This window comes from Panthera leo, chromosome E1, assembly GCF_018350215.1.
Source record: "Panthera leo isolate Ple1 chromosome E1, P.leo_Ple1_pat1.1, whole genome shotgun sequence".
Classification (NCBI taxonomy): domain Eukaryota; kingdom Metazoa; phylum Chordata; class Mammalia; order Carnivora; family Felidae; genus Panthera; species Panthera leo.
Genome location: NC_056692.1, coordinates 40,128,135 through 40,153,901, shown reverse-complemented (window position 1 = coordinate 40,153,901; position 25,767 = coordinate 40,128,135). Strand labels below are relative to the sequence as shown.

The window sequence follows — 25,767 nt, the reverse complement described above, 5'->3', positions numbered from 1 at the left end:
GTGGGTTTTAAATGCACATCTAAAACCATAATGGAGGGGCACCTGGGTGGCTCAGTCAGTTAAGTGTCTGACTTCGGCTCAGGTCGTGATCTCACGGCTTGTGGGTTCGAGCCCCGCGTCGGGCTCTGTGCTGACAGCTCGGAGCCTGGAGCCTGCTTCCGATTCTGTGTCTCCCTCTCTCTCTGCCCCTCCCCCACTTGCGCTTGCTCGCTTGCTCTCTCAAAAATAAAGAATGAAAAAATAAAAAAAAAATGAAGATGGGTTTGGGAAGTCTGGGATCAGGCTTAAAATCTTAACGAGCTCACGGGGATACTGAGTAGCGAGAGTCTGCAGTTCTGTCTCCAAGGTGGACCGTGGGACCTAGCTCGGTCACATCTCTCTGCATTGACTTTGTCCTCATGCTTGTTTCCTGTTGTTCCACAGAAATGGAGAGCTAGTGACGTGACCCACACAAAAGACTGTCGTGTTTCACGCTCCACGTTAACATGTTCAACCTCTGCGTTCCCTGTGCTTCCTGTTTTTAACTAGGTGTCCATTCTGGGTACAAATTGACCATCAAGGACCAAGATTAAAGACAATTTAAACCGTGCAACCACCCAGACCGCCGAGGCCGGGTGACGGCTGGCGACAGCGGCTCGGGAGCGAGTGAGTCACACTGGGGCATCCGAGGCTGTGGAGTCTGGCTGCTGCGTGTGTGCCTTTTGCCCAGCCTTCGCTCGGTTTGGGAGTTGTTTAGAAATATTTTTAAATAGTTATTAATTTTCAAAGTCGATATTGGAAAAGGCATGTTGCTGCTTGCACTGCTGTGCCTGGATAACCTTTGTTAGTCCCTGGGGCTTTGTAAGCCTGGGGAGGAAACCACAGGTCAGTGATTCTTAGGGGTTTTGGGTAACAGGCTCTTTTAAGAATCTGATAAAAGCAGGGCCGACCGGGTGACTCAGTCGGTTGAGCCTCCATCTTCGGCTCAGGTCATGATCTCACGGTTCGTGAGTTCAAGCCCCATATCGGGCTTGCTGCTGTCAGTGCAAAGCCTGCTTTGGATCCTCTGTGTCCCCACCCCCCCTTTGCCCCTTCCTGGCTTGTGCTCGTGATCTCTCTCTCTTAAAAATACAAATTATAGGGGCGCCTGGGTGGCTCAGTGGTTTGAGTGGCCGACTTCAGCTCAGCTCATGATCTCACGGTCAGTGAGTTCGAGCCCCGCGTCAGGCTCTGTGCTAACAGCTCAGAGCCTGGAGCCTGTTTCAGATTCTGTGTCTCCCTCTCTCTGACCCTCCCCCGTTCATGCTCTGTCTCTCTCTGTCTCAAAAATAAATAAACGTTAAAAAAAAAAATTAAAAATACAAATTATAAAAAAATCTTGTTAAAAAAAAAAAAGAATCTGATAAAAGCTCTGGACAGTCTTGCAAGAAATGCCCACATTTTCACATATGTGAAAATGCCAAAATGTCAGGGGTTGGTTTCTCAGATGCTGGTAACCAAGTTCTGACTCTTGGCCACCCCCTTTTCAAACCATCTTAAATACTCTTTTTTTTTTTTTTAAGATTAAAAAAATTTTTTTAACTTTATTTTGAGAGAGGAGAGAGAGAGAGAGAGAGAATCCCAAGCAGACTCCACACTGTCAGTGCAGAGCCCAACGCAGGGTTCAAATTCATGAACCGTGAGATCACACTGAGCTGAAATCCAGAGTTGGACGCTTAACTGACTAAGCCACCCACAGGCTGCTAAAGATTTTATTTTTAAGAAACCTGTGCATCTAACGTGAGTCTGGATCATAATCCTGAGATCAAGAGTTGTGCGCTCCACCGGCTGAGCCAGCCAGGTGCCCCTTAAATACAGTACTCTTGATTTCTTTCCCTGAAACTTAGCTCTGGTAATGCTTCTCTCCTGCTCATGTTTCCTCAATAGCTCCCCATTAGCCACATCAGTGTTTCCCCAGTATGGCTTGTGGTCCTCCCATTTGAATTGGCTGATGTTAAAAAGACAGGTTCCTGGGCCCCACATCAGAATCTCTGGATCCGAGTCTGTGGCTCTAGAGGCAGGGTCATTTCCTGGAGCTTGTGGGCCAGACATTCTGACCTCAGAGGTTCTGTTGTGCCTCATACCAAGTGAATAATGTACACCCACAGGCCAAATAGACGTTTTCTGTAGTATTTTTGGGAAGATGTTTGTACACTTTACAAATCTAAGTTTTGTTACAAATAATGTTCCTTTTCTAGAAATGTTTATTACATTTTCATATAGTTATATAGGAATTATATTACAGTTACAGCCAGTGTTATCTTTTGTAGTGTTAAACACTTATGCATTCTGAGTTTTGCAGTTTGGGGGTCAAATTTGGGAAATGATGACTTTCTTTCAGTTCCCAGACATTTTTGTAGGCCCTTGAGAAGCAGGTGGATTGTTCAGCTGACACCCAGCAAAGCTTAGCTATCCTGGGTGGGGCCTCTAATCTGATTTTTTTTTTTTTAACTCACGACCCTCAGATCAAGACCCGAGCTGAGATCAAGAGTCAGAAACTTAACCAACTGAGCCACTCAGACGCCCCTAGAATTTTTTTTTAAGTTTATTTATTTAAGAGAGAGAGAAAGAGAAAGAGAATACAATTGGGGGAGGGGGCAGAGAGAGAAGGTGACACAGAAGCTGAAGCAGGCTCCAGGCTCTGAGCTGTCAGCACAGAGCCAGATGCAAAGCTTGAATCCATGCGCCTTGAGATCATGATCTGGGCTGAAGTCAGACGCTTAACCCACTGAGCCACCCAGGCGCCCCTAGAATCTGAATTTTTAACAAGCTTCCCAAGAACAGTACGTTTTATGAATATTTAAACTAGGAGGATTTAAGGGAGTCCAAGAGAAGAAATGGCCAGAGCCTCACACGATTTGCTAATTCTGAAACAGTGTGTATCTCCTGAAAAGTTAGGGAGCTCGCGCTTCGTTTCCAAGCCAGGTGAACAGTAAACTGTGTTTTGACACTCATGCCACAAGGGGGCAGCACCCAGGCTGGTAAATAAGGAAGCAGGTCAATTGCAGAGCTAGTTGGTAGCATGTTCAGTTCCCAAATAGACCATGTTTCTTTGTCCTATTTATGGGTGAGCTTTGAATAGGCTTTAAAGTAGTTTTTGTGGATTCCTGTGCAACTTTAGCTGACCAGTATTCATTTCGTCTTGCTAACACAATTTTAAGGAACATTGGGTTTGTGTCGGCTTGTCCCTGTGGCAGAGGGTGGGCCTTGGTTGGGGCCAGGAGAGTGAGGTGAGAAGGGAGGAAACAGGAGAGGGAAGGGGAGGACAGACAGAGTGAGGAGGCAGAGGGGAGACTGGGGGTGGGGGCGCGGTGGGGGGAGAGGAACTGAGAGCACAGAGCCGGGAGACACTTCTCATCGAGATCTGCTCTTCACCGTGACTTCTTGCAGGCTGACATCTGAATGTTTTAGCTTGTGGCTCAGCCCACTCTGACCTCACACCAGCCTTCCAGCCCTCCCTCCCCTCTGCTCCATCTCATCACCTGCTTGCTGGCTCAGCCGTCCCACTTCTCAGAACGTTCTACCATAGGGCCGAGTCCCTCCTGTTAAGCGAACAGGTCAGGGTGTACCAGCTCTCAGCACAGGCCTGGCATAGAGACAGTACTGTTATTCCTGCTCTATACAAGGCCTTTGTTCCAGCCAAGCGCTCCTACCTTAGGGCCCTCATATACTCTGGGTGCTCCCACCTCTGGATCCTGACTCCTCTGTTAACACGCTGCTTCAGATGGCACCTCCTTTATGAAGCCTTCCCTGGCCCCCGTGGGTGTGGACGGGGTGGGGAAGATTGGCCAGTCCCCCAAACCTGTGACTCTTTGGCCAAGCCAGGGGCGGCATTGGCTCCTTTCTGCCTCGTGTCAAGGCCGTGTGCTGGTTTTCCACTCCTGTCAGGCCACCGGCTTCCAGAGCACAGGGTGTCTTCCCGATTACTGTTGTGTGCCCCGCGATCCCCACACTCGACACTGCATACACGGATCTTGGTAAAACGAACTCTTTAAATTGGAAATGTACAGGTCACCTGGTGGGAAGGCAAGGACGGAGAGCTTGGGTTCTGGAGGAAACCCTACCACTTTTTAGCCTTGCAAATTTCCCCCAACCATCCAACGGACACGACTATACTTTTATCTCCGGCCTGAGATACTGAATTAAGAGTGTTCTCTCCGGTCATGTTCACGGATAACCATTTTGATTACAGATGGTGGATTACTGACGTTGCTGGCTTAACTCTCAATAATCTCATTCTAGAATGCTGGAAGTCCTTAAAAGGCAAGATATCTCAACAGCCTAGCACAGGACCTGCATATCAACCTATAGCAGGATTCTCTTACTGTTTTATCTTATTTCCTGACTGTGGTCTTCTGTGGGTTGGCCTCCTGGGTTGGTTGCTGCTAGAAGCTTCTGAATAGCCCTTTGCTTTGTAATGAAATCTTACTTAAAACTATCATTCAAGGGGTGTCTGGGTGGCTCAGTCGGTAGGGTCCGACTTCGGCTCAGATCGTGATCTACCCCTTGGTGAGTTTGACACCCCCCCACGTCTGCACTGACAGCTCAGAGCCTGGAATCTATTTTGGATTGTCTCCCCCTCTCTGCCCCTCCCCTGCTGGCAGTCGGTTTCTCTGTCAAAAATAAACCTTAAAAAGCAAAAGTATCACTCAAATCTTGTTTGCTGAACACATGAGTTTTGTAAGACCTTGTTGTAACCCTCTACCTCCCAGATTAAAATCCTATTTTCAGGGCAGCTGCCACTGGCTCAGCCTTTCACCAGCCTTCCCCCGCACTTCACCTTGTTCTAGGCTGGCCTCTGTACAGACTTATTCGCAAGGCCGACCAGTATTTACAAGAGGCTAGCAATAGGAAAAGTGGATTCATGACTACTCAGTAGTTTGAAGCCTGTATTTTACAATCTGCAATTGGTAACAGTTCATGATCCACATACTGACAGAATTTTAATAGAATGAATCACATTCATTGTTCTTCTATAAGGGATGGCCTGACCTTTTTCTTAAAACTGCTTTATAGTCCCTTAACTGTTAACCCTATAAATGTATCCCCTGGAAAAAGCACTTCTGTGTCCCTCCCAGGGGTCTGAGGATCAGATTAAATCCCACACCATGTTTCTCCCTTGTTACAACCTTTAGAAAGGCAAGATCCTGTCACTGAGGGGGCTCAAGGGTTTCCAACCAAACTGCTCTATCAGTTCACAAGGTGAGTTCCTCCATGGCCATTGAACCGGGATGGCCCAACGACCACCAGTGAATCCGTCCACCCCGCAGTCCCTCCTTTCAGGACTCTAAGGACACTGCAGCTCTGGCGACATGCAAGGGACAAGCTCACTGAAGGTTTTCTTGGCCAAGAGGTTGAGGTCCCCGTTGGCCTGCAGGCGTAGACTACCCTCCACTGCCCCTTTCTGTGGTTCCTTCCCACGTACAAGACTGACTACACATAAAATACAATCTGCAAATCAGGTGTTTCTGAAAACAAGTTTTATTTAAATAAGGGCTTAAATACATTACATAACATTAAAACTGAAGGAAAAAATAAACCAAAAAACCAGTCTGTTACTTCACATGGCATTGGGCAGCTGCTGCTAGTAAGGTGCAAGCTCTACAGCCAGCTACAGGACTCATACATCGGTTTGAAGTTTGTTCCCTTGTCAGAAGTTTAACTCGGATAGAAGGTTGGCCTCACATTCTGGTGTTCGGACATCAATTAGCTAGGATATGTCTGGTCAAAAAGACTTTGGTGGCAAGTCAGACGTCCTATCACACCTTGCTAGAGGGAAGGTGGCCGCTCTAAGCTCCGCCCGCCCGGTCAGGTTGGAGACACCAGGGATCTTTCTTTGACTACCAAGACTCCCTGTGGCAGCACCGCTGCTGTGGCCGGCTTACCCCATCCTGTCCTCTCAGCTCCACCGCGGGCTGCTCAGGTGGTGACATTCTCTTAGGGCAGGGAACTCTGAAGAGGGAGAGCCGAGGAGCTTCTGGCCAGACATAGCCGGCTGTGATCTTGGGGCTCTGGGCTTGACCGAAACATGACGTTACTGCTTGGTTTCAGGCCGGACACTGCCAGGCGCCTACTGCTTGACCTCTGTTTAAATGAGGGACTTCAAGACTAGACAGCATGGCTCTTTTCAGTTTATTGCATGAAGGAGTTACACTAGTCCAAGTTAAAAGCAGACCCCAAATGGTTACATTATACAAGCTGTGAGGTTTTTAAACTTGTGACAAGGGACAGAAGGGAAATTCTACTCATTGCAAAGAAATCCTCACTTAAGCTTCAGTGAGCCAAAAGCACTTAAAACCCATGAACCTTCAGCTGGTCGTCCTTAGCCAGTCCAATCTGCAAAGAAAAAAAGACAAAATTATAGTAGGGGATCAACCCCCCCCCCCCCCCGATTTCTGATGCCAACAACTCTGTCTTCTTGCTCCTACACTGGGCAAAAGAAGTCCAAGAGCCAAGGCACACACCTCAACCACTAGGAGCACAATGGTTCTTAACTCAGGGTACTCAGTAAAGAACGAATGATATAAGAGGGTTTTAGCGCTTAGGAACTGCCAACCAGACATCGTGTGTATTCTAGTATCTGTGTGCCATTTAAATGTGCATCTTTAAAGTGGTCACCAGGCTGACTCAGTCAAGTAGAGCATGTGACTCTTGATCTGGGGGTTTTAAGTTCTAGCCCACACACTAGGTGTAGAGATTACTTAACAAACAAAAAAAGTACATCCATATACGAATTAAATAAGGCAGACAAGTCCCTTCTGTTTTTGGGAATACTTATCTACTTCAAAACTCAATTGTTTTGCTTAGTCTTACAATACCAACTTCTATGTCCTCAGGAGACTGAGTATAGAGTAGGAAGGATCGGACATGTAGACAGGGTAGAGGCACAAATGGATCGTCACCAAGTGATGGAACTCACCTCTACAAGGAACTGGCATATGTTCTTGCGCTGGTCACCCTGTAGCTGAATTACTTCTCCATATTCTGGATGCTCAATTACAGTACCATTGCAGGCAAATTTCTGCAAACATGAATGAAGCAAAACAAATTAGACGAAGTGCAGCCCAAGTGCACCAACAACTCCTCCTGAGAATACAAGTGAGCACCCCCCCCCCCCCCCCGAGCAAGTTAAATGTGATATTCTTACGATCTCACCGAATACCTACCTTCTTGAACGCCTTCACTAGTTTCTTTTTATCGTAATCATCAGCGATCCCTTGGACAGTAGTAAGGGTCTTCCTGCCGTTTCTCTGTTGAATTCTTATATGGATATAATCCTCAGTGCCAGCAGGAAGCAGATCATCACCCTTACTTGCATCAGCAAAGGGGTCTGGGAAGAAAGAGCAAACTCGGTTAGAGCTGTTGGGGCTCAGGTGCCATTGTCACCCTCCCAATGGATCTTTTGCGCGCCCAGAAAACAACTACTGATATCGCCAGGGCTGAGATCAAGTCAGACAAGTCCTTGTTGGCCGTCCCCGGAACGGGTCAGTCCGGGACGGCTGGCTTCCCCAGCGCCGGGGGAAAGCCTGGGCCTCTTGCCCCAGGCCCGCCCTCGGAAGCCGATCACGTGCCGGGGGAGCCTGGACTGCAGGCAGTGCCCCACCCGGCTGATGCAACCGGCCGGAACCAAAGCTCCAAGGCGGGGCCAAACTTCCCGCCCCATTGGCGGGAGCGTTTGTCACTTAGGCCTGGCACCGCCTCTCACTCCCGGGTCCGTGACAACGGCGGTGACGTAACGGACGTGACGCAGGGGTGGCGGGAGGGGGCGGGTGGGGTCCAAGGCGGCCCGGGAGCCATTAGTAAATGCGCCACCCGATAGACACTGGGACTGCCCAAGGGTTGCCTCCCTGCCCACTCCTTCCGGTCGCACTTAAGGACCGACCCCAGGGCCCCGGCCGGGCCCCGCTTCCTGCGAGCGCGAATATCTTCCCTCCTCTCAAGTTTACGAAAGCCCGGAGCGCTGGCAGGTTTCCGGGCCCGGAGCACTTCGCCACCCCACCCAGGCCTTTCTCCCCACGGGACTTTTCCGCGGCTTACCGAAAGAGTGGAGGTTCTGGATAGCGGACATACGATACGATTCCTTTTCCTCGGTGGAAACGGCCTGCGGAAGGCGGCGGCGGGAGAAGGCGGGCAGGGGGGACGGAGCGTCGGGAAGCGAGGGGGCTCAAGGGGGAGGCTGCTGAGTCCTCGGCGGCGGCTCAGTGACTGGGGCGGAGGGGCGGCGCCTGTATTCACTTATATAGCCGCCCCTGTGACGCCAGCGCGCTGCCCTCACGTCCTGGCCCCACCCACGACGTCGTGGCCCCAGCCCCCTGGCGCCGTCGTTTCCGATTGGTCCGGGAGCGGGGACGCGAGACGGCGCTTGCGCAGGAGCTCTGCTGCGGGAGGGCGTCCTCTCGATTCCGGGAGTGGTAGAAGGGGAAGGGAAAGGTTGGTCCGTCTAGGCGCCTGCGCAGTGCGGGAGGAAGGTGTCAGGGCTGCGCAGAAAAGTGGCGGAGGTTTCGGGAGAGCCTGAGTCCTCTGTTCTCTGGCACGTTCCACCTTCTTGACCCTGTTGCAGCCCTGCCTGCTTGGAGAAGATTTTTCGTGCGGTAGATTGGCACCCTTTAAATGGGATTTAGATGCTGAACCTCCCAAACGCGACACATTCCCACTATCATGCACACCCAGTTACCCACGAACTCTTTCTTTAGGGCAGCACTTGTATTTAATCAACAAATAATATAATCCAAACCTTAACTAAATCACGTATTGTTTAGATGAATCTAATCTAAAACTGGATTAATCTGCTTTGAGTATGTCATTTATATAATCTACGGAAAGAATGCCCACCTCATTAGCGTGGATTCAAGGAGAGTAACTCTGGTTCTGGGGGCAAAGAAGAATTCAGGCACCTTAAGGGGTTCTGTGTGCCCTCCAAATTGTGTGGGGGAGAGCCTTCCCCGAGACTAGTCAAAATATTTTCTTCAAAACAGTCAACCGTTCTTGCTTTTTCAGTATATAAATTGAAATGCTCTGTTGCAAGGGAGAATAGAGTGGATTTAGATTCCAAAGACCTCCAGGGGCCATTCAGGTAAGATAAAGGAGTGCAGACAGCCAAGTGTGATGTAATGGGGTGTGGAGGGGGCCTGGGTGAGAACTAGAGGCTGTAACAGCTACTCACCTCCAGCCCATTGTGCTGGATCTTTTTCAAGACAACTTGGACCCTCTGATATTTTTAGAAAATCTCTTCATTTTTAAAAAAATGTTTATTTATTTTTGGGTGAGAGAGAGAAAAAACTTGAGTGGGGGAGGGGCAGAGAGGGAGAGACAGAGAATCCCAAGGAGGCTCCGTGCTGTCAGCGCAAAGCCTGATGCAGGGCTCAGAACTCACAAACCCATGAGATCATGACCTGGGCTGAAGTCAAGGGTGGGATGCTCAACTGACTGAGCCACTGAGGCGCCCCTAAAAGCTCTTGATTTTTAAATATTGCCAATAAGTTGAAGTTTGGGAAAACAGTAGACAAGTCAAACAAAAAAAGTGTGTCTTGGCCCCATGGGCTGCCTGTTTAGACCCCTTGACAGTCAGGGTCACTGGCCACGTGGAATCTAGTGGGAGAGAGATCATAGACAAACCTGACGCATTGTGATAGATGCCAAGAACAAGCAGGGCAATGTGAGACCCAGCTGATACTTAGGGGTGGGAAAGAGCCCATTGTGGGGCAAGGTGAGAGCCTGCCAGATGGGAAACCCCGAGGAAGGAAAAGCTAGGTGTATTTGATAGTTTGTTTTGATGGCGTCTTTACTAAGTAAAATTTTGGTTAATAATTTGACTTCCTTGATACAGGAAGTTGGGAACCATGGCTAGACGCATGGCTAGACGTCTCAGTCTCAGTCTCCTGTCCATCCCTTCCTGTCCTCCACCTGGGAAGCTCTACCCTTCTAGACCAGGCTGTGCTTGACAGGGGGTTTGAGGAGAGAGTGAATAAATCCGAGTATGCACACATTTTGTTATACAAAATTTTTATTTTTTTTAATATGAAATTTACTGTCAAATTGGTTTCCATACAACACCCAGTGCTCATCCCAACAGGTGCCCTCCTCAGTGCCCATCACCCACCCTCCCCTCCCTCCCACCCCCATCAACCCTCAGTTCTCAGTTTTTAAGAGTCTCTAAAATTTTTTAAATTAGCAGTGTGGTCCAGCTTATCTTTCCTTTTAGGAAAAGACCCTTTCTGCGCTATTTTAAAGAAATCCTTTCTCTGCTTTGCAGTTTATAAAGATACTCTTTTTTTGGTTGTGTTGATTGTTTGTTTTGAAAGTTTTGAAGCTTTACTTTTTGGAGCGCCTGGGTGGCTCCGTTGGTTGAGGGTCTGACTTCAGGTCATGACCTCACAGTTTGTGGTTTCGACTCCAGCTCCAGACTCTTGCTGTCAGCTCAGACCTGCTTCAGATCCTCTGTCCTCCTCTCTCTTTGCCCCTTCCCCATTCACACTCTGTCTCTCTCTCAAAAATAAATATTAATTTTTTTTTTTTTTTTTTTTTTTTTTTTTTACTTTTAACACTTAGGTCTTTAAGCCACCTGGAATTTATTTCTCTGTGTGGTGCAAAACAGAGGTCTAATTTTTTTTTTTTTTTTTACCTATATGGATAGCTGATCGTTCTTGCAACATTTATTGAATAATGTATCATTTCCCCACTGATTCATGCCTTCTCAGTCATAACCATGTTTCCATTTGTGTGTGGGTTCGTTTTGGGGGTCTCTGTTCTGTTGCACTGGTCTGTTTTTCCCAAAGCTATGCTCCCTTAATTAGAGGAGCTTTACCAAAAGTCTTGATGTCCAGTAGGAGGCACCCCTCCATTTTGTTGTTCTTCAGAATGCTCTGGCCCTTCTGCTCCCCTGCATTCACCACTTCTATGAAGCACCCTGAACTTTCTCATCTCAGGGTGTTTGTACAATGGCTCTCCCTTGAAAAAAAATGTTTATTTTTGAGAGGGGCAGGGGCAGAAAGGGGGAGAGAGGGGGAGAGAGAGAGAGAGAGAGAGAGGGAGAGAGAGAATATCCCAAGCAGGCTCTGCACTGTCAGCACAGAGCCTGATGCAGGGCTCAATCTCACGAACAGCGAGATCGTGACCTGAGCCAAAACCAAGAGTCCTATGCTTTGACTGAGCCAGCCAGGTGCCCCTAAAGGCTCTCCCTTTGCTAGGTACATTCTTCCCCCTTCTTTGTGTGATGTGTCCCGCTCATCCGTCCGGATTCAGCTGGGGTTATCTTATCCGTTCTTTTGAGAAGACTATTTGGAGCCCTTTTTGTGCCCCCACTTCCTCTATTTGGTCATGTATCATGGCATCTTGGCTTGCCTGTTCCTTGGACTGGCTACATGATTTTCTGGGCCCAGTACAAAATCAAAAATGTGAGGCCCTTTGCTCAAAAATGGTTAAGAATGTCAAGACGGTGACAGCAAAACCAAACACACAGCGCTTCCAAGCTTGGGGCCCCGTGTGACTGTGCAGGCTACGTGCCCATGAACCTGGCTCTGCCCCTTCCTTTTTTTGTCTCCCCGCCAGGCTGTGAGCTCAAAGAGCAGGGTGCATGCTGATCTCCTCTACAGTGTAGTCCTGGCATGCAGTGGGAGCCCGACGCTGGTCAGATGAACACGTGGACATACATTGTAGGTGCTCAGTTATTTGGAATGGCTGCTCCCTAGCTCCGGGCTGTAACCTCTGTTACTCTACTAGTTCTGGGGTGGAGGATTGAGAAAAAAATCTTTTTTTCTTTCTTTCTTTTTTTTTTTAGGTTTATTTATTTATTTTGAGAGAGAGAGAGAGAGAGAGAGGGAGGGAGGGGCAGAGGGAGAATCCCAAGCAGGCTCCATGCTGTTAGCGCAGAGCTCAATCTCACAAACCCGTGAGATCATGGCCTGAGCTGAAATCAAGAGTAGAATGTTTAACACAAACTGAGCCACCCAGGCGCCTCGAGAAAAAATCCTTTTGAGAGGTCTGACTCTGGGCTCCCAAGAAAGCTTCTAGGTCTGGCCTCCTGGCTCAGGGCAGGGAGGGTAGCCCTACACGAGCCACATCCCCCAGCTTCTCGTGCAGGGACCTGGTGCCCCGTGGCAGGCCTGACCTCAGTGCACCGTAGACAGTTGTCACCACAAACACACACTGCTTTGCCCTGGACAGGATGCAGTTCAGGGATCAGGCCTGGGGCAGGTGGTCAGGAAAGCAGGTGACCCGGTTCTTGATTAGGACCCGTTTCCTGGGTGGTCCTGCTCCCCTCTCAGGGTTTCGATTTTATCCCCCTAAGAGGAGCGGGTGATTTTTGCCAGGACTTTTGCCAGGACTGAAGTCTGAAGCTCTGTGTTTCCAGGTTGGGAGCATTTCCAAGGAGGGCCTGTAAGAGTCCACAGTCCAGTGTGGAGGTGGCCCCAGCTCTGGGAGCTTTGGGAGTAATGATGGGGCCAGGACAAACTCATCAGGAAGTGACGTCCGTGCCTGCTGTTAGTGCTGGCCTATTCATTACTGTGCTCCTACTTCTGAGGTCCTGGCCCGGCATCTGGGGGCACTACAGCAAATAGGCTCTGGAGTATCTGAACCTGAGTATCACCTCCACCTCTTCCTGCCAGGGTAACTCACTCTCTCCTGGCCTCCATTTTCTTATCTGTACAAAGGGATAATGATGCCTTTCTCTTAGGCGTTTGAGAGGATTTCAAGGGGATTTCAAGAGGATATCTCATGTGTGATGGGATAAAAATGTAGCGTTTATTAGAAGTCACTGAGCAGTTTATGCCAGATTCCCAGAGGTGAAAGGGGAGAGAGAAGCCCTGAGAGCAGTACGGGACAGGTGTTAGTCCCTCAGAATGGGGACAGGACAGAGATGGGTGCCTCTTCGCGGTGATCTCCTTAGGCTGTGTGACAAGGGCATGGCTGTGTGGGACACCTGGGGACCCTCAGCCTCAATACGAATTCCCCGGGGCCCCAAACTTGGCATGGAAGCGGCAGAATCTCCCATCAGGAATGGGTGGCATCCTCTGGGGAAACAGGTGTCTTCTTGATAACCAGTGCAGATGGATGATCTGGTCCAAGGGTACTTCCTGTAGCTCTGATGCTACAGGAAACCCTGTGACCTAGAGAGAATCTTGCGAAATGCTGAAGCCCTTGTCACATCCAAGATCGGTTTTCTGGGCAGCTGGTGGGACAGTAACTGGCATGGGATTTAACTTGATTTAAAGCAGGTCAAATACATGTGATATTTCTTGCATTCCTTGTTTGGGAGCCACTGCCCACACACATAGATGGCTGGAATGGTGTCCCCACCCCCCTCCCTCCCCCTCCAAGCGAATGAATCTGCTATTGTTACCACTTGGGAAAGGAGGCAGAGTTGGGCTTGCTGTGGCTCAGACCTGTATCGCATGTGATTATTGTTAAGATGTGTGTGCTAGGAGTAAGCTGGGGTTCTGCTGACAATGTATCTCCTCTCCCTCCTCTCCCCTCTCTCCCTGGCCCCTAGGGTGATAACTGGGAAGAGACACGAGGGAACCTTATGGGGTGCTGGCAATGACCTCCATCTTGATTCAGGTGGCAAAAACTCATCGAGCTGGACCCTTAGAGCAAAGGTGCTTTCGTATATATGACGGGCCTTCTTTACTCTCCTCCAACTCCCTGCCTGCCCGCCCCCGCGCCCCCCCCCCCCCCCCCAGCCTAGCTTTCTTGCTCTGGTGTTTCCTCCCCTTGCCAGGGACTCATTGCTGCCAACCCAAGGTGGGAACCCTGCTCAGTTCCTGTTTGCCTCTTCGCTCAAAGCATTTGCCCTCTCTACCCCGCCTTCTGCTCCTTCCCCTCCTCCTCCTCCTCTTCCTCCTCCTCCTCCTCCTCCTCCTCCTCCTCCCCCTCCCCTGGGGAGTCCCCTGTAGATGGGATGAGGGAGAGGTGGCCTTGCTTTGGCAGGGGGGGTACAGGCCAGAGCCCCTGGTTCCCCTCCTCTGGTCAGGGCCACCTGGGTGGCCAAACTGTAGACTCAGTTGCCTCTGGTGGGGAGGATAAAGTGAGCCTGGGCTCGTGGAGGAAGTGAAGGGCCACACCTGGCACCTGCCCTCAAGGAGCTGACAGCCCAGGCTTTGGATGCTGGAAGTGCCAGGCACAGGTGCACAGACCCTGCATTCTGACGGGGCACTGGAGTAGGAGTCCCCTAGGCGGGGTGGGAGGTGCAGCAGGGTGGATGATCCAGATCAAGTGAAGAGTGTTAGACGTGTTGGAATGGAAATCAGCACACGCCTGGCTTCCCCTGAGACCTTAGCTCCTGTGACTTCTTTCTGTTAATTTTAGCGAGAGAGAGAGAGAGAGAGAGAGAGAGAGAGAGAGAATCTCAAGCAGGCTCCAGGCTCAGCATGGAGCCTGATGTGGGGTTCGATCTCAGGACCCTGGGATCATGACCTGAAGGGAAATCAAGAGTCAGACCCTCAACTGACTGAGCCACCCAGGCACCTCTTCTATTTTTATTATTATAATTATTAAAAAAAATTTTTTAATGTTTATTTATTTTTGAGAGAGAGACAGAGTGTGAGCAGGGGAGGGGCAGAGAGAGAGGGAGGCACAGAATCCGAAGCAGTCTCTTGGCTCTGAGCTGTCAGACAGAGCCCGACGCGGGGCTTGAACTCACAGACTGTGAGATCATGACCTGAGCTAAAGTCAGACGTTCAACCGACTGAGCCACCAGGTGCCCCTATTTTTGTTATTTTTAAAGTTAATGTAACTCACATAAGGATCATCTCCAGAAAGATCTCTGTGTTCACCTAGCAGCAAGGCTCCTTAAGTCAATGGGCTTGGAGAACTCTCTTATCAGCTGGGGGAGAGCAGGGCGGTTTGTACTGAGGATCCGAGGAGGAAGCACAGGGAAGACAAACCACAGTAAGGTGTTCCCACCCCTCCCGGTCACTTGGCCCCTTTCAGCCACCTCTGCGCCCTGTCCCCAGCTTCCAGCTCTTCTCAGCATGTCACCTTGAGGTGCCTGGCCCTCTCTGGGTGGCCTCTGCTCGCACCTATACCCACCCACCCTCCCTGAAGGTGAAATCCAGCTCCCAAAGGGCCACAGCAGCCATGGGCCTCATGTGATTCACAAGCCCTGGAAATAAGGCTAGTCTGAATGCAGGTGTACTATAAGTGTAAAACGCACGCGACGTTTGGAAGGCTTAGCGTGAAAAAACAATTGTAAAATATCTCAGGAATTCTCATCCCCGTTCCTTATTGAAATAATAATATTCTGGATATATCGGATTAAATAAAATATATCAAAAATTAATTACACTTGTTTCTTTTTACTTTTTTAAACATGTGGCTACTAGTAAATTTTTTTCAATGTTTATTTATTTTTGAGAGAGCGCGAGTGGGGGGAGGGGCAGAGCGCGAGAGAGGGAGACACAGAATCCGAAGCAGGCTCCAGGCTCCGAGCTGTCAGCACAGAGCCCGACGCGGGGCTCAACCCACAAACTGCGAGATCATGACTTGAGCTGAAGTCAGACACTTAACCGACTGAGCCACCCAGGTGCCCCTAAAAAATTTTTTTAAAGTCAAGTACCCACTACATTCTGGGTGCTGTGCTGAGTGTCTCTCACTCACGTCCCATGGAATCCTAACAAAGCAGATGTCAGTGCCCTCCTGCAGGTAAGGTGTCTGGGCTTGGACAAGGACACAGGCTGGGGTGGCAGTGGCCTTCCCACTGGGCTGCATGGTCACTCGGAGGGGCTGGGTTCCCAGGAGGAACCTCTGGGTTGCTTCTGACCTTGTAAGCGCATTGGCCGTGCCCTTCACGGGGCCAGCACTTGGGAGTGCACCCCAATTCTCTGCCAGAGCTGCGGGATGTGAGCACACATTTGAAAAGTGAGTCTGGGTGACCGGTGATGCTGTGGACGGGCAGCCATTGCAGCACACAGACCAGGAGTTTTAAAAAATGGATACTTAATGTTGTTCTTTCAACAACGACTGAAGCTCCCACTCCGATCGACACTGAGATGGGCGCATGCCTGCCCCGGGAGGAGTCAGGGAGATGACAGAGTTCAGTTGTTGTTCAGAGACTGGTGGGCGTTGTGGGAACAGAGGCACGTGTGTGTGAGTGTGCGGAGGTGTGGGTGGTGTGCCTATAGGTGGGTGAGTGCGGCGTGCACACTGCATGTGTATGAGCGCCCACGCGCGCATGTTTGTGCGTCTGAGCCAGCGGGAGCATGTATAGGCGCGTGTGGTCCTTTCTTCCTTCCCGGATGCTCAGGAGGATCTGAGAGCTTCCTGGGGACAGCCAGGTCGAGGGGAGGGATGCCAGTCCTTATAAGGGGGTCTTGCTGGCATGACTGGGGTTTTGAGTCAAGGGACTATTTGAAAGATGTTGTCCTGTTATTTGTCTGCTCTGTGTCCTCAGGCGACTCGCATAACCACTCTGAGCCTGTGTCTTTTCCTGTATGTATCAGGGGAAAAAATCGCACTGGATTTATTAACTGTACCCCTGGCTACGTTTCTAAGGAGATCAGCTCCAGGTGCCCTGGGGGTCTTCCTTGTCAGATGGAGGAGGCTGGATGTAGCTAAGATGCTGGGTGGAGGATGGACACCCCGGGGGAGACCTGAGGGGATGAGGCGGTGCAGGCAGGGAAGCTGGGGTCAGTGAAGTGAACCGTGGGTGGCGCGGCAGGTGGAGGGGGAGGGGCTGGGAGAGATGACAGCTTTTGGGGGGCCTCGAGGGGGGAAGCCTGGTGCCCAGTGTTCTACCTGGTGCATCCACACTGTCCCTCCAGAATCTTTAGTAACCCCCACGGCTCACTGGTTCTTTTGCAGAGAGGATGTTCTCTTGGGGACAGAGTGAGGTTTCAGGTTCTGCCTCAACACAGGCCTGGGCTGTGGGTGGGGGAAACTCGTGACACCTCGGTTAGGTAATAGGGAGTCCATGGCTCACTGTAGAGCTACTGTTTTATTACCTGCTTCCAAGTGCCTGGCATTACGCACTTTATATTTACTGTCCCGTCGAATCCGCTGGACACCCCAGCAAGCCAGAGGAGCTGTTCCTTTTGAAGTTTAGAATGGTGAAATTGTTTTTGCAAGATCACAGCTAGCCAGTTGCAGGGCTGGCTTCAGGCCCGGAGCCTGTGACCTTGACTGAGAAGGTGTCCCTGTCCTGGAGAGCTGGCCCTTCGCCCACTGCTGGCTTCCCCTGCTAGAGCTGGGACCAGGCACTGAGACCCTGCCCAGGGCAGGGTGGCCTGGCATGGCCCTCGCGTGAACTCGCTTCCTTCAGTTCTTTCCGTATCTCCGTGTTTTATTTTGTTTAAAAATAATGATCATATTTTTCTTATTATAAAATATTGTATACTTTTGTGTTTGGTTTCTACTTAAACAATTTTTTTAAATTCTTTTAATTAAAAAAAATTTTTTTAACGTTTATTTATTTTTGAGACAGAGAGAGACAGAGCATGAACGGGGGAGGGTCAGAGAGAGAGGGAGACACAGAATCCGAAGCAGGCTCCAGGCTCTGAGCTGTCAGCACAGAGCCCGACGCAGGGCTCGAACTCACGGACCGCGAGATCATGACCTGAGCCGAAGTCGGCCGCTTAACCGACTGAGCCACCCAGGCGCCCCACTTAAACAATTAAAAAAAAATTTTTTTTAAAGTTTTTTAAAAATTTATTTTTGAAGGAGAAAGAAACAGAGCATGAGCGGGGGAGGAGCAGGGAGAGAGGGAGACACAGAATCCGAAGCAGGCTCCAGGCTCTAAGCTGTCAGCACAGAGTCCAATGTGGGGCTCGAACTCACGAACTGTGAGATCATGACATGAGCCGAAGTCAGACACTTAACCGACTGAGCCACCCAGGTGCCCCACTTTTTAAATTTTTTATGCAATAAAAATATATTATTTTTAAAAATATTATTATATATTATTATTTCATATATTATATATTATATATTTTATAATGCATCATATGTTATTGTTTTATATATTATTTAAAAATATATATTCTTATTGCATAACAAATTTTAAAGTAGAAAAGTGGCAAAAAAAAAAAATCAGCCGTTAAATCAGTTATCACCTCGGAAAGACCAAGGTCCATCTTGGCATGTTACCATCTCTTTTTATGTGGATATTTATAAAGCTGTCAACTGCTCTGAGTGTCCCCCTGCTTTGTGCCATGTTAGCCCTCAGCACCCTTGACACCTCTTCAAATTCTCCCTCAAAGAATCCATTCTCATTTAAAACACTAGTGAACAGGGGCGCCTGGGTGGCTCAGTGGGTTAAGTGTCTGACTTTGGCTCAGGTTGTGATCTCGTGGTCCATTGGTTCGAGTCCCAAGTCAGGCTCTGTGTTGACAGTTTGGAGCCTGGAGCCTGCTTCGGATTCTGTGTCTCCCTCTCTCTCTCTCTCTCTCTGCCCCTCCCCTGCTTGCACTCTCTCTCTCTGTCTCTCTCTCAAAAATAAACATTAAAAAAAAATTAAAATGCTAGTGAACATTTAAGCTTACATTTAAGCTTTACTCAGTGACTTCTGGGTGGAGGGGGGAAGGCATTCACACCCCCCCCCCCATATGGCTCCAAAGTCTTAGCTTGCGGGGACCCTTCCTGATCATTCTAATGGTGTCCCTTTCTCTCCCTCTCCAGGATCTGTCTCTGCTAGCTCTTTATCTCCTCCTTTGATTCTGTCCCAGCTCCAGATCTTAACCTCTTCCCACCTCGGTTTTGCAATTCAGTTCTGCCCCATCCCGGCCAGCAAATGTGTGCTGCTCAGATTGGCCTCCACTTGGCCAAACAAAGGGTGTGCTGGCTTGTAGACCCCCTAGAGCACAGACGCAGAGACATCAAAATGTTGTTGCCATTATGATACATTTAAGCAGAATGCATTTTTAGTTGGGATCCAACGCTACAAGCTGTCTTGTGACTTGCTTTTCATAATGTTACAGATAATGAGGTATGTTACTATTTACATAAGAAAAAGGAAATATGGGGGTGCCTGGGTGGCTCAGTCGGTTGAGCGTCTGACTCTTGATTCCAGCTCAGGCCATGATCTTACGGTTCATCATTCTAGCCCCTCGTCAGGTTCTGCAGTGGCAGCTTGGAGCCTGCTTGGGTCTCTCTCTCCCTCTCTCTCTCTCTCTCTCTCTCTCTCTCAAAAATAAATAAATAAAAAAAAAGAAAAGGGAAATATGTGTGTGTTGTTGTTTTTTGATCCCCCCTACCAAAAAAGGTTACCTGTGAGAAGGAGGGGTGGAGGGTGGAGGGGACGGGGATAGAAGGCGGATTTCCTTGACTTTACACTATTTTGGAAATTTGATTTTGGAACCATGAAGATATTTTATATAATTATGGATAGCAAGTGCAGTAGATCAAAACATATCAAATATGCTTATTTCAAATATATTTGAATGCACAAGCTTATAACAGTGAAAGAAAATTCTTATTTAGTCAATTTGGAGGATGCGGTGGACTCATCTCATTACTTTGAAAACTGGGAAATAAAAGGAAATTATCAAGGCGCCTGGCTGGCTCAGTCAGAAGAGCGTGTGACTCTTGATCTCGGGGTTGTAAGTTCAAGCCCCATGTTGGGCATAGAGCTCACTTATATAAATAAAGAAGTAAACTTAAAAAAAATAAAAAGGAAATGATTTACCTTGTCTTTCCTGTAAGAACCATCCCTTTCTTGCAAAGTGGAACCAAACTGTAGGTGAAGGAGGAGGGGAATGATTCTTTTTATAGAAGGAGCATTCCAGGTAATAAATGAAGGGAGAGTGATATAATTAGAATACTACCATTTTGCAAACCCTAATCGATGAATGGATCTGGGCATTGAGCATCAACCTCCAAAGCCACCAAAAGAGAAACAACACAGCACCCCCCACTCCTGCTGGGAAGGAGGAGGAAGCCCTGAATCTGATAAAGGCTTTAGATCTAACTAGTAAGTTTCAGGCAATGCAGAGGACAGAGGAACATGTCAGACTATGTCATGGGAATGCAATTAGACAAGCCCAGATGGAAAAACTCTACGGGACAAATAATGTTTTCTACAACAAATGCGGAGGAGGAAAGAAAAGAGCGGGAGGAGGCAGCTACAGTTTGAAAGACGATACATACAACCAGTTGCTTTGGGTGGACTTTATGTGGCTTCCAAATTAAGAAAAAAAATTGTCATTTGTAAGACTTAGAAATGTAAACACTGACCAGGTATTTGATTATATTAGGTGTGATATTGTGATTTAAGAGAAATACATATTTGATTTCTGCCCCTGGTTCCTGGCACAGAGATCCTAAAATCCCTGTATTTTCCTGAGTGATAAGGGTGCTTAGAGCTTCTTTTATTATAATACTTGGTCTTAGGGGCGCCTGGGTGGATCAGTCAGTTAAGTGTCTGACTTCAGCTCAGGTCATGATCTCACGGTCCGTGGGTTCAAGCCCCGCATCGGGCTCTGTGCTGACAGCTCAGAGCCTGGAGCCTGCTTCGGATTCTGTGTCTCCCTCTCTCTCTGCCCCTCCCCCACTCAAGCTCTGTCTCTGTCTCTCTCAAAAATGAAATAAAACATTAAAAAAATTTTTATAATACTTGCTCTTAGTCCCCGGTTCGGGACACCAGAGGTTCTAAGACCCTTAGAACCTGTGGAGTGGTGATGGTGTCTTTTTGTATGTTACTGAGATGACGGGTGGCTGGGAGCCCCTAGAGAGCTTGAGGACAGGGCTGGTTGCCAGAGGAACTTTCAGGCTTGTCCCCACCCCCAGAGGGCAGAGGGGCTGGAGATTGAGTTAGTTACCAATGGCCAATGAGGTAATCGATGACACCTACAGATGGAACGTCCATAAAAACTTTTTAAACGGTGGAGTTTGGGGAGCTTCCAAATTGGTGGACACATCCACGTGCTGGGAGGGAGTTGTACCCCAACTCCATGGGGGCAGAAGCTCCTGGGCTTGGGGACACTTCCAGATTTTGCACTACGTACCTCTTCATTGAGCTGTTCATCTACGTCCTTTATAATAAACGTAATACTTAAGTGTTGCCTTTAGTTCTGTGAGCCATTATAACAAATTACCAAACCCAAGAAGGGGGTGTGTGAGAACCCCTGACTTGTATGTAACCAGGTGGGACAGAACTGTGGGTAACTGTGGGCGCTCCAGTTGGATGGTGGGACGTCCCAATCCGGTGAGGGCCGGTGGCACTGGCAGTGAAAGAAATGGAAGTTCATGAAATACATAGCAAGGGAGCAGAGGAGAGACTGCGATGAGGTGGCGGTGGTGAGGGGCCACAGTTACAGGCTGTAGTGGTGGGTGGTATGGGGATGTATGGAATTTTCCCTTTTTTGGTAATCTTAGGAACGGTGCCTGGTTGTAATTGGTCCATTAGGGCCTATGGCTATTTCGAGGCAGGTGCTTCATGAGCCTGTTTGCACCGTGTGGTTGCTGTGGGTCCTTTTACGTTTTACCCTACTCAGGTGTCCATCGCTCAAGCTTGTCGCCTAAAAGTGGTTTCTGCGATAACCTCAGGACCCACTGCTTGGTTGGGATTGACGTCTGAAGTGGGGGGCAGTGGCACATGTGGGACTGAGCCCTTAGCCTTGTGGTGTGGTCTGTGCTAACCTGGGGTAGTCAGAATCAGAATTGCTTGGTGTGGGAAACCCACACATTTGGTATCAGAAGTACGGTAAGCAGAGAGGTAGTCTTCCTTCATAAAGGAAATTGTTATGGATAGCTGTATGTGGTTATGTCAAAGAAAAAAAGCTCTTATCTGCTAGCTACATACTGAAATATTTATGAATGAAATGCTATGGTGTTTGGGATTTGTTTGAAAGTGATGTGGGGGTAGGGGTAGGGGTGGGGGTATAGATCAAGACCGTCATTGACTTGGGGCACCTGAGTGGCTTAGTTGGTTGAACGTCCAACTTCGGCTCAGGTCATGATCTCGTGTTTTTGGGTTCGAGTCCTGCGTTGGGCTCTGCGCTGACAGCTCAGAGCCTGGAACCTGCTTCGGATTCTGTGTCTCCCTCTCTGCCCCTCCCTTGCTCACACTCTGTTTGTCTCTCAAAAAATAAAATAAAACTTAAAAAAAAAAAGATTGTCAATGAGTTGATAATTGTTGACTTTGAGAATGGGTGCATGGGGGTATGTTATATCATTTTTTTCTACTTTGGGGCATGTTTTAAAATTTCCATAATAAAAGAGTGACAAATATGTGTCTTGAGTCTTTTTCTGTGTGGATAAACAGAATTGTACCACAACATTTTAAAAGGCTACATAACTTTCCTTTGGATGTAGCATAAATAACATAACCTGTCCCCTTTTCTTGAGCATCTACATCATCTCCAATCCTCTGTTCTCATCAGCACTAGAGGAACATTCTTGTGGATAATTCAACGTGAACATCTTTCAGTATTTCTTGGTATAAATTCCTCTAAGTGGATTTTCTGGGTCAATTGAAAAGTGTATCTTAAAATTTTTTTTTTTTTTTTTTTTTTTTGAGAGAGAGAGTGTGAACAGACGAGGGGCAGAGATCTCAAAAGGGAGACACAGAATCTGAAGCCGACTCCAGCCTCTGAGCTGTTGGCACAGAGCCTGATGTGGGGCTCGAACTCACAGACTGTGAGATCATGACCTGAGCGGAAGTCGGATGCTTAACCAACTGAGCCACCCAAGCACCCCTAAAACCTTTTTCTTACTGTTTATTTATTTTTGAGAGAGAGAGCGCATGAGCGAGCATGAGTGGGGGAGGGGCAGAGAGCGAGGGTAACACAGCATCCGAAACAGGCTCCAGGCTCTGAGCTGTCAGCACAGAACCCGGCGCGGGGCTCGAATTCATGAACTGCGAGATCATGACGTGAGCTGAAGTCAGACGCTTAACTGACCGAACACCCAGTGCCCCAGAAAAGAATATCTGTAGGGTGTTTGCAAAATTACCTTCCAGAGACAAATCTTTCACTCCCTCCAGCACCCTATTGGAGGGAGGTCTTCTCTCTCTCAGCAACCGCTCCAATGTTTCGTTGCTGGGGCTTCTGTGACTCAATCTCAGTCCTTGTTACCTGTTTCACCTCATTTCAATACACTATCCTGCACCCCCATTCTGGCCACACCAGCAATTTTGCTGGGCCTAGAACGTGCCAGAGACGCTCCCACCTTGGGGTCTGGAGGCTTCTCCCCAGATATTCTCACGGCTTCCTTTCCCAAAGTCTTATACGGGAGGAAAACATATTTTCCCTCTACCCTTCTAGGTTCTTGGCTGAGACCCCTGTGGCAAAAGACGGGTTAACAAGAGAAAAACAAACAGAAGTTTATTAACATGTACACTTCATGGACCAGGAAAAATGTACACTCCCCAAGGTGGTTTAGAATGCAAGCTTAAGTATGGTCTTAATAGGGAAAGGGAGGGGTGTAGGGGTGTATAGGCCTCTTAGGGGAAAGTGAATGATTTTTAGGAAAGCTGAATGGGGCCCGAGAAGAACATCTAAGGTATGTGACGGTCATGACGAGTCTGTCTGGGTGGGGTGTCTACTTCTAGTCTCTTGTCCTGTGACAGGAGTCAATCTTCCCTGGTGGATGACTCCCCTGCTCCCGGGGGGAGGCGACTGATGACCCTTGAGTCCCTTTTGGAGAATCTGTCTTTAGACAGATGAGAGGAGTTTAGAAAAAAGCCTATGCCGGCATTTACTGCTTTTCAAGTGCCGACAGCTCAGAATAATCACTACAGCAAAGCCCCACGTTTTGGACGAGCACATCCTACTGCCCTTCAGTCTCCAGGGTTTGCTTGAAAGTCTCCTTTGTACTGGGGCCCTTCCTGACTGCCCTGCTTTCAATTGCAGCCCTCCCCCCAGCCCTCCCGCACTCCTTTCTCCGAGTCCCTCCTCCCCCTGTTTCTCTGTTGCACCTTCTAGCACACCAATGCCCTACACTTATCCATCAGGGCTATTAGTTAATGTCCGTCTCCCCACTGGAATCGAACACCATTTACTGACACATCTCCAACCACGTAGCACAGGGCCTGGCACATAGTAGGGGCTCGGTAAATACTAGCCAAAACGTGTATGAGCTAAAGTGCTTTCTTAACTGTTCAGTCTGAACACATGTGAGCAATTGCTATTTTGCTTCCACTTTTATTCTTGTATTTCTTCCAGTTGCCTGAAGACGTCTTCACTGGGATTCCTGATAGCAACCCAGAGCCAAGGCCCCGCCTCTCCTGCTCGGCCCTGAGTCTAGCTGTCAGTGGTATCATCGTTAGCACTGACCATACTCCCTGATTTCCCCCCCCTCCCCGGAACCTTCTTGGTTGCCCTGAAGCATCTCCCATTTGCCTGGTTCACTCCTGTCCCCTGCAGCTGTTATGTTGTTGTTGTTGTTGTTGTTTTTCCTGAAGAGACCCCCTGCTCAAGCTCCACCCTTGCTCTAAGACCTTTATTGGCTCCCCAGCGCCTAAGGAATTAAGTACCAAGTCCCTAGACTGATGTCCAAAGACTGGTCCATTCGGCTCCCAAGTGACTTTACCTCTACTCTCCACATCTGACCTAGGCTTGGGACAGACTGGAGTCCTTAGAACCGGATGTTTTCCTGCTTCCGGGACTTTGCTCAGGCCGGTTGCTCCACCTGCAGTGGAGTTCAGTTTGGAACAAGTCATTTGGAGACCCCTCTGCCAGACCGTGAGCTTTTTCAGGGCACGGGCTGTGCTTTGTTCCGTTCTACATCCCACGAAGTCCCAGAACAACGCCCAGTTTCGCTCAACCCGTTACCTCCAATACGGGGTGGAATGCAGAGCGGCGGGACGGGCGCACTTCCTGAAGTGGCCACAAGATGGCAGCAGAGACCGGGCTTCGGGACGGAGGCGAGGCCCCAAGTTCCTTGCATTTTCCCGGGGCCAAAGTCCTAACAAGTGATCCCGCCCTTGAGGCGCTGCAGTGGGTCCTCTCTCTAGGGCTGGGAGCGGTAGGTCTGGGGCGGCAGGGGGTGGGGGGGTGGGGGGGTGGGGGGTGGGTGGGGGTGGGTGGGGGGTGGGTGGGGGTGGGTGGGGGTGGGTGGGGGGGTGGGGGGTGGGTGGGGGTGGGTGGGTGGGGGGGTGGGGGGTGGGTGGGGGTGGGTGGGGGGGTGGGCACCAGCTGGTGGCTTGTAGTGGGTGAGCACGTATGTTTCTTGTGCTGGCCCCTCGCAAGGTTTACTCTGTGGTTCCTTTTCCGGCAGATACCCTGATGGGATGGAAGGAGCCCTGGGCAGGGAGTCGGCAGGTTTGGGTCCTGGTCCTGCACCGCAGCCTTGGGCAAGTGTCGTCTGTGTACCAGGAAAAGGTCGACCACAGAGCCCAAATGCACATAAAGCTTCCTTTTTCTGTTCTCTCCCAGCCTCCCTGCAGTTTTCCCGAGGGTTGCACTGATGATGGGACTTTCACCACATTGTATCCCTTCCTGGGATTCATCATCTCCCAGATAAGGGGGCAAGGTGAGGTTCATGGGGTCCCAGAGGGCCCTGCCCCGTCTCAAGGCCCACCTATCCCCTTATCGAGGCAGGAGGAGCCCCACCCAGGCTGATGAAAAACACCAGGTTTCTTTTATTTTTAAAGTTTATTTATTTGAGAGAGAGAGTGTGTGTGTGTGCTTGCGAGTGGGGGAGGGACAGAGAATCCCAAGCAGGCTCCGAGCACTCAGCGTGGAGCCCCACGTGGGGCTCATTCCACCAACTGGAGATCACCACCTGCGCCGAAATCAGGAGTCCCACGCTTAAGGGACTGAGCCATCCAGGCGCCCCCCAAGACACCAGGCTTCTTCAAATTCTTGCCCTGTGATCTTG

At 49.3% G+C, this 25,767-nt stretch overlaps 1 protein-coding gene across 1 annotated transcript; it reads right to left on the bottom strand.

Annotated features, from left to right (window-relative positions):
• Positions 1-5,481: 5,481 nt before the first annotated feature.
• Positions 5,482-8,245, bottom strand: EIF1 (eukaryotic translation initiation factor 1). Its single transcript, XM_042916428.1, has 4 exons — positions 8,056-8,245; positions 7,185-7,348; positions 6,938-7,039; positions 5,482-6,354 (listed from the first exon to the last, which is right to left on the bottom strand). The coding sequence occupies exons 1-4, from the start codon at positions 8,084-8,086 to the stop codon at positions 6,310-6,312; spliced, it is 342 nt and encodes a 113-aa protein (XP_042772362.1). The 5' UTR covers positions 8,087-8,245; the 3' UTR covers positions 5,482-6,309.
• Positions 8,246-25,767: the final 17,522 nt, after the last annotated feature.

Excerpts from the sequence above, each read along its gene's own strand:
- EIF1 (XM_042916428.1), bottom strand. The coding sequence starts at position 8,086 with ATGTCCGCTATCCAGAACCTCCACTCTTTCG. Across the intron at positions 7,040-7,184 it reads TAGTGAAGGCGTTCAAGAAG|AAATTTGCCTGCAATGGTAC; the intron begins GTAGGTATTCGG and ends TCATGTTTGCAG. Across the intron at positions 6,355-6,937 it reads TATGCCAGTTCCTTGTAGAG|ATTGGACTGGCTAAGGACGA; the intron begins GTGAGTTCCATC and ends TTTTCTTTGCAG.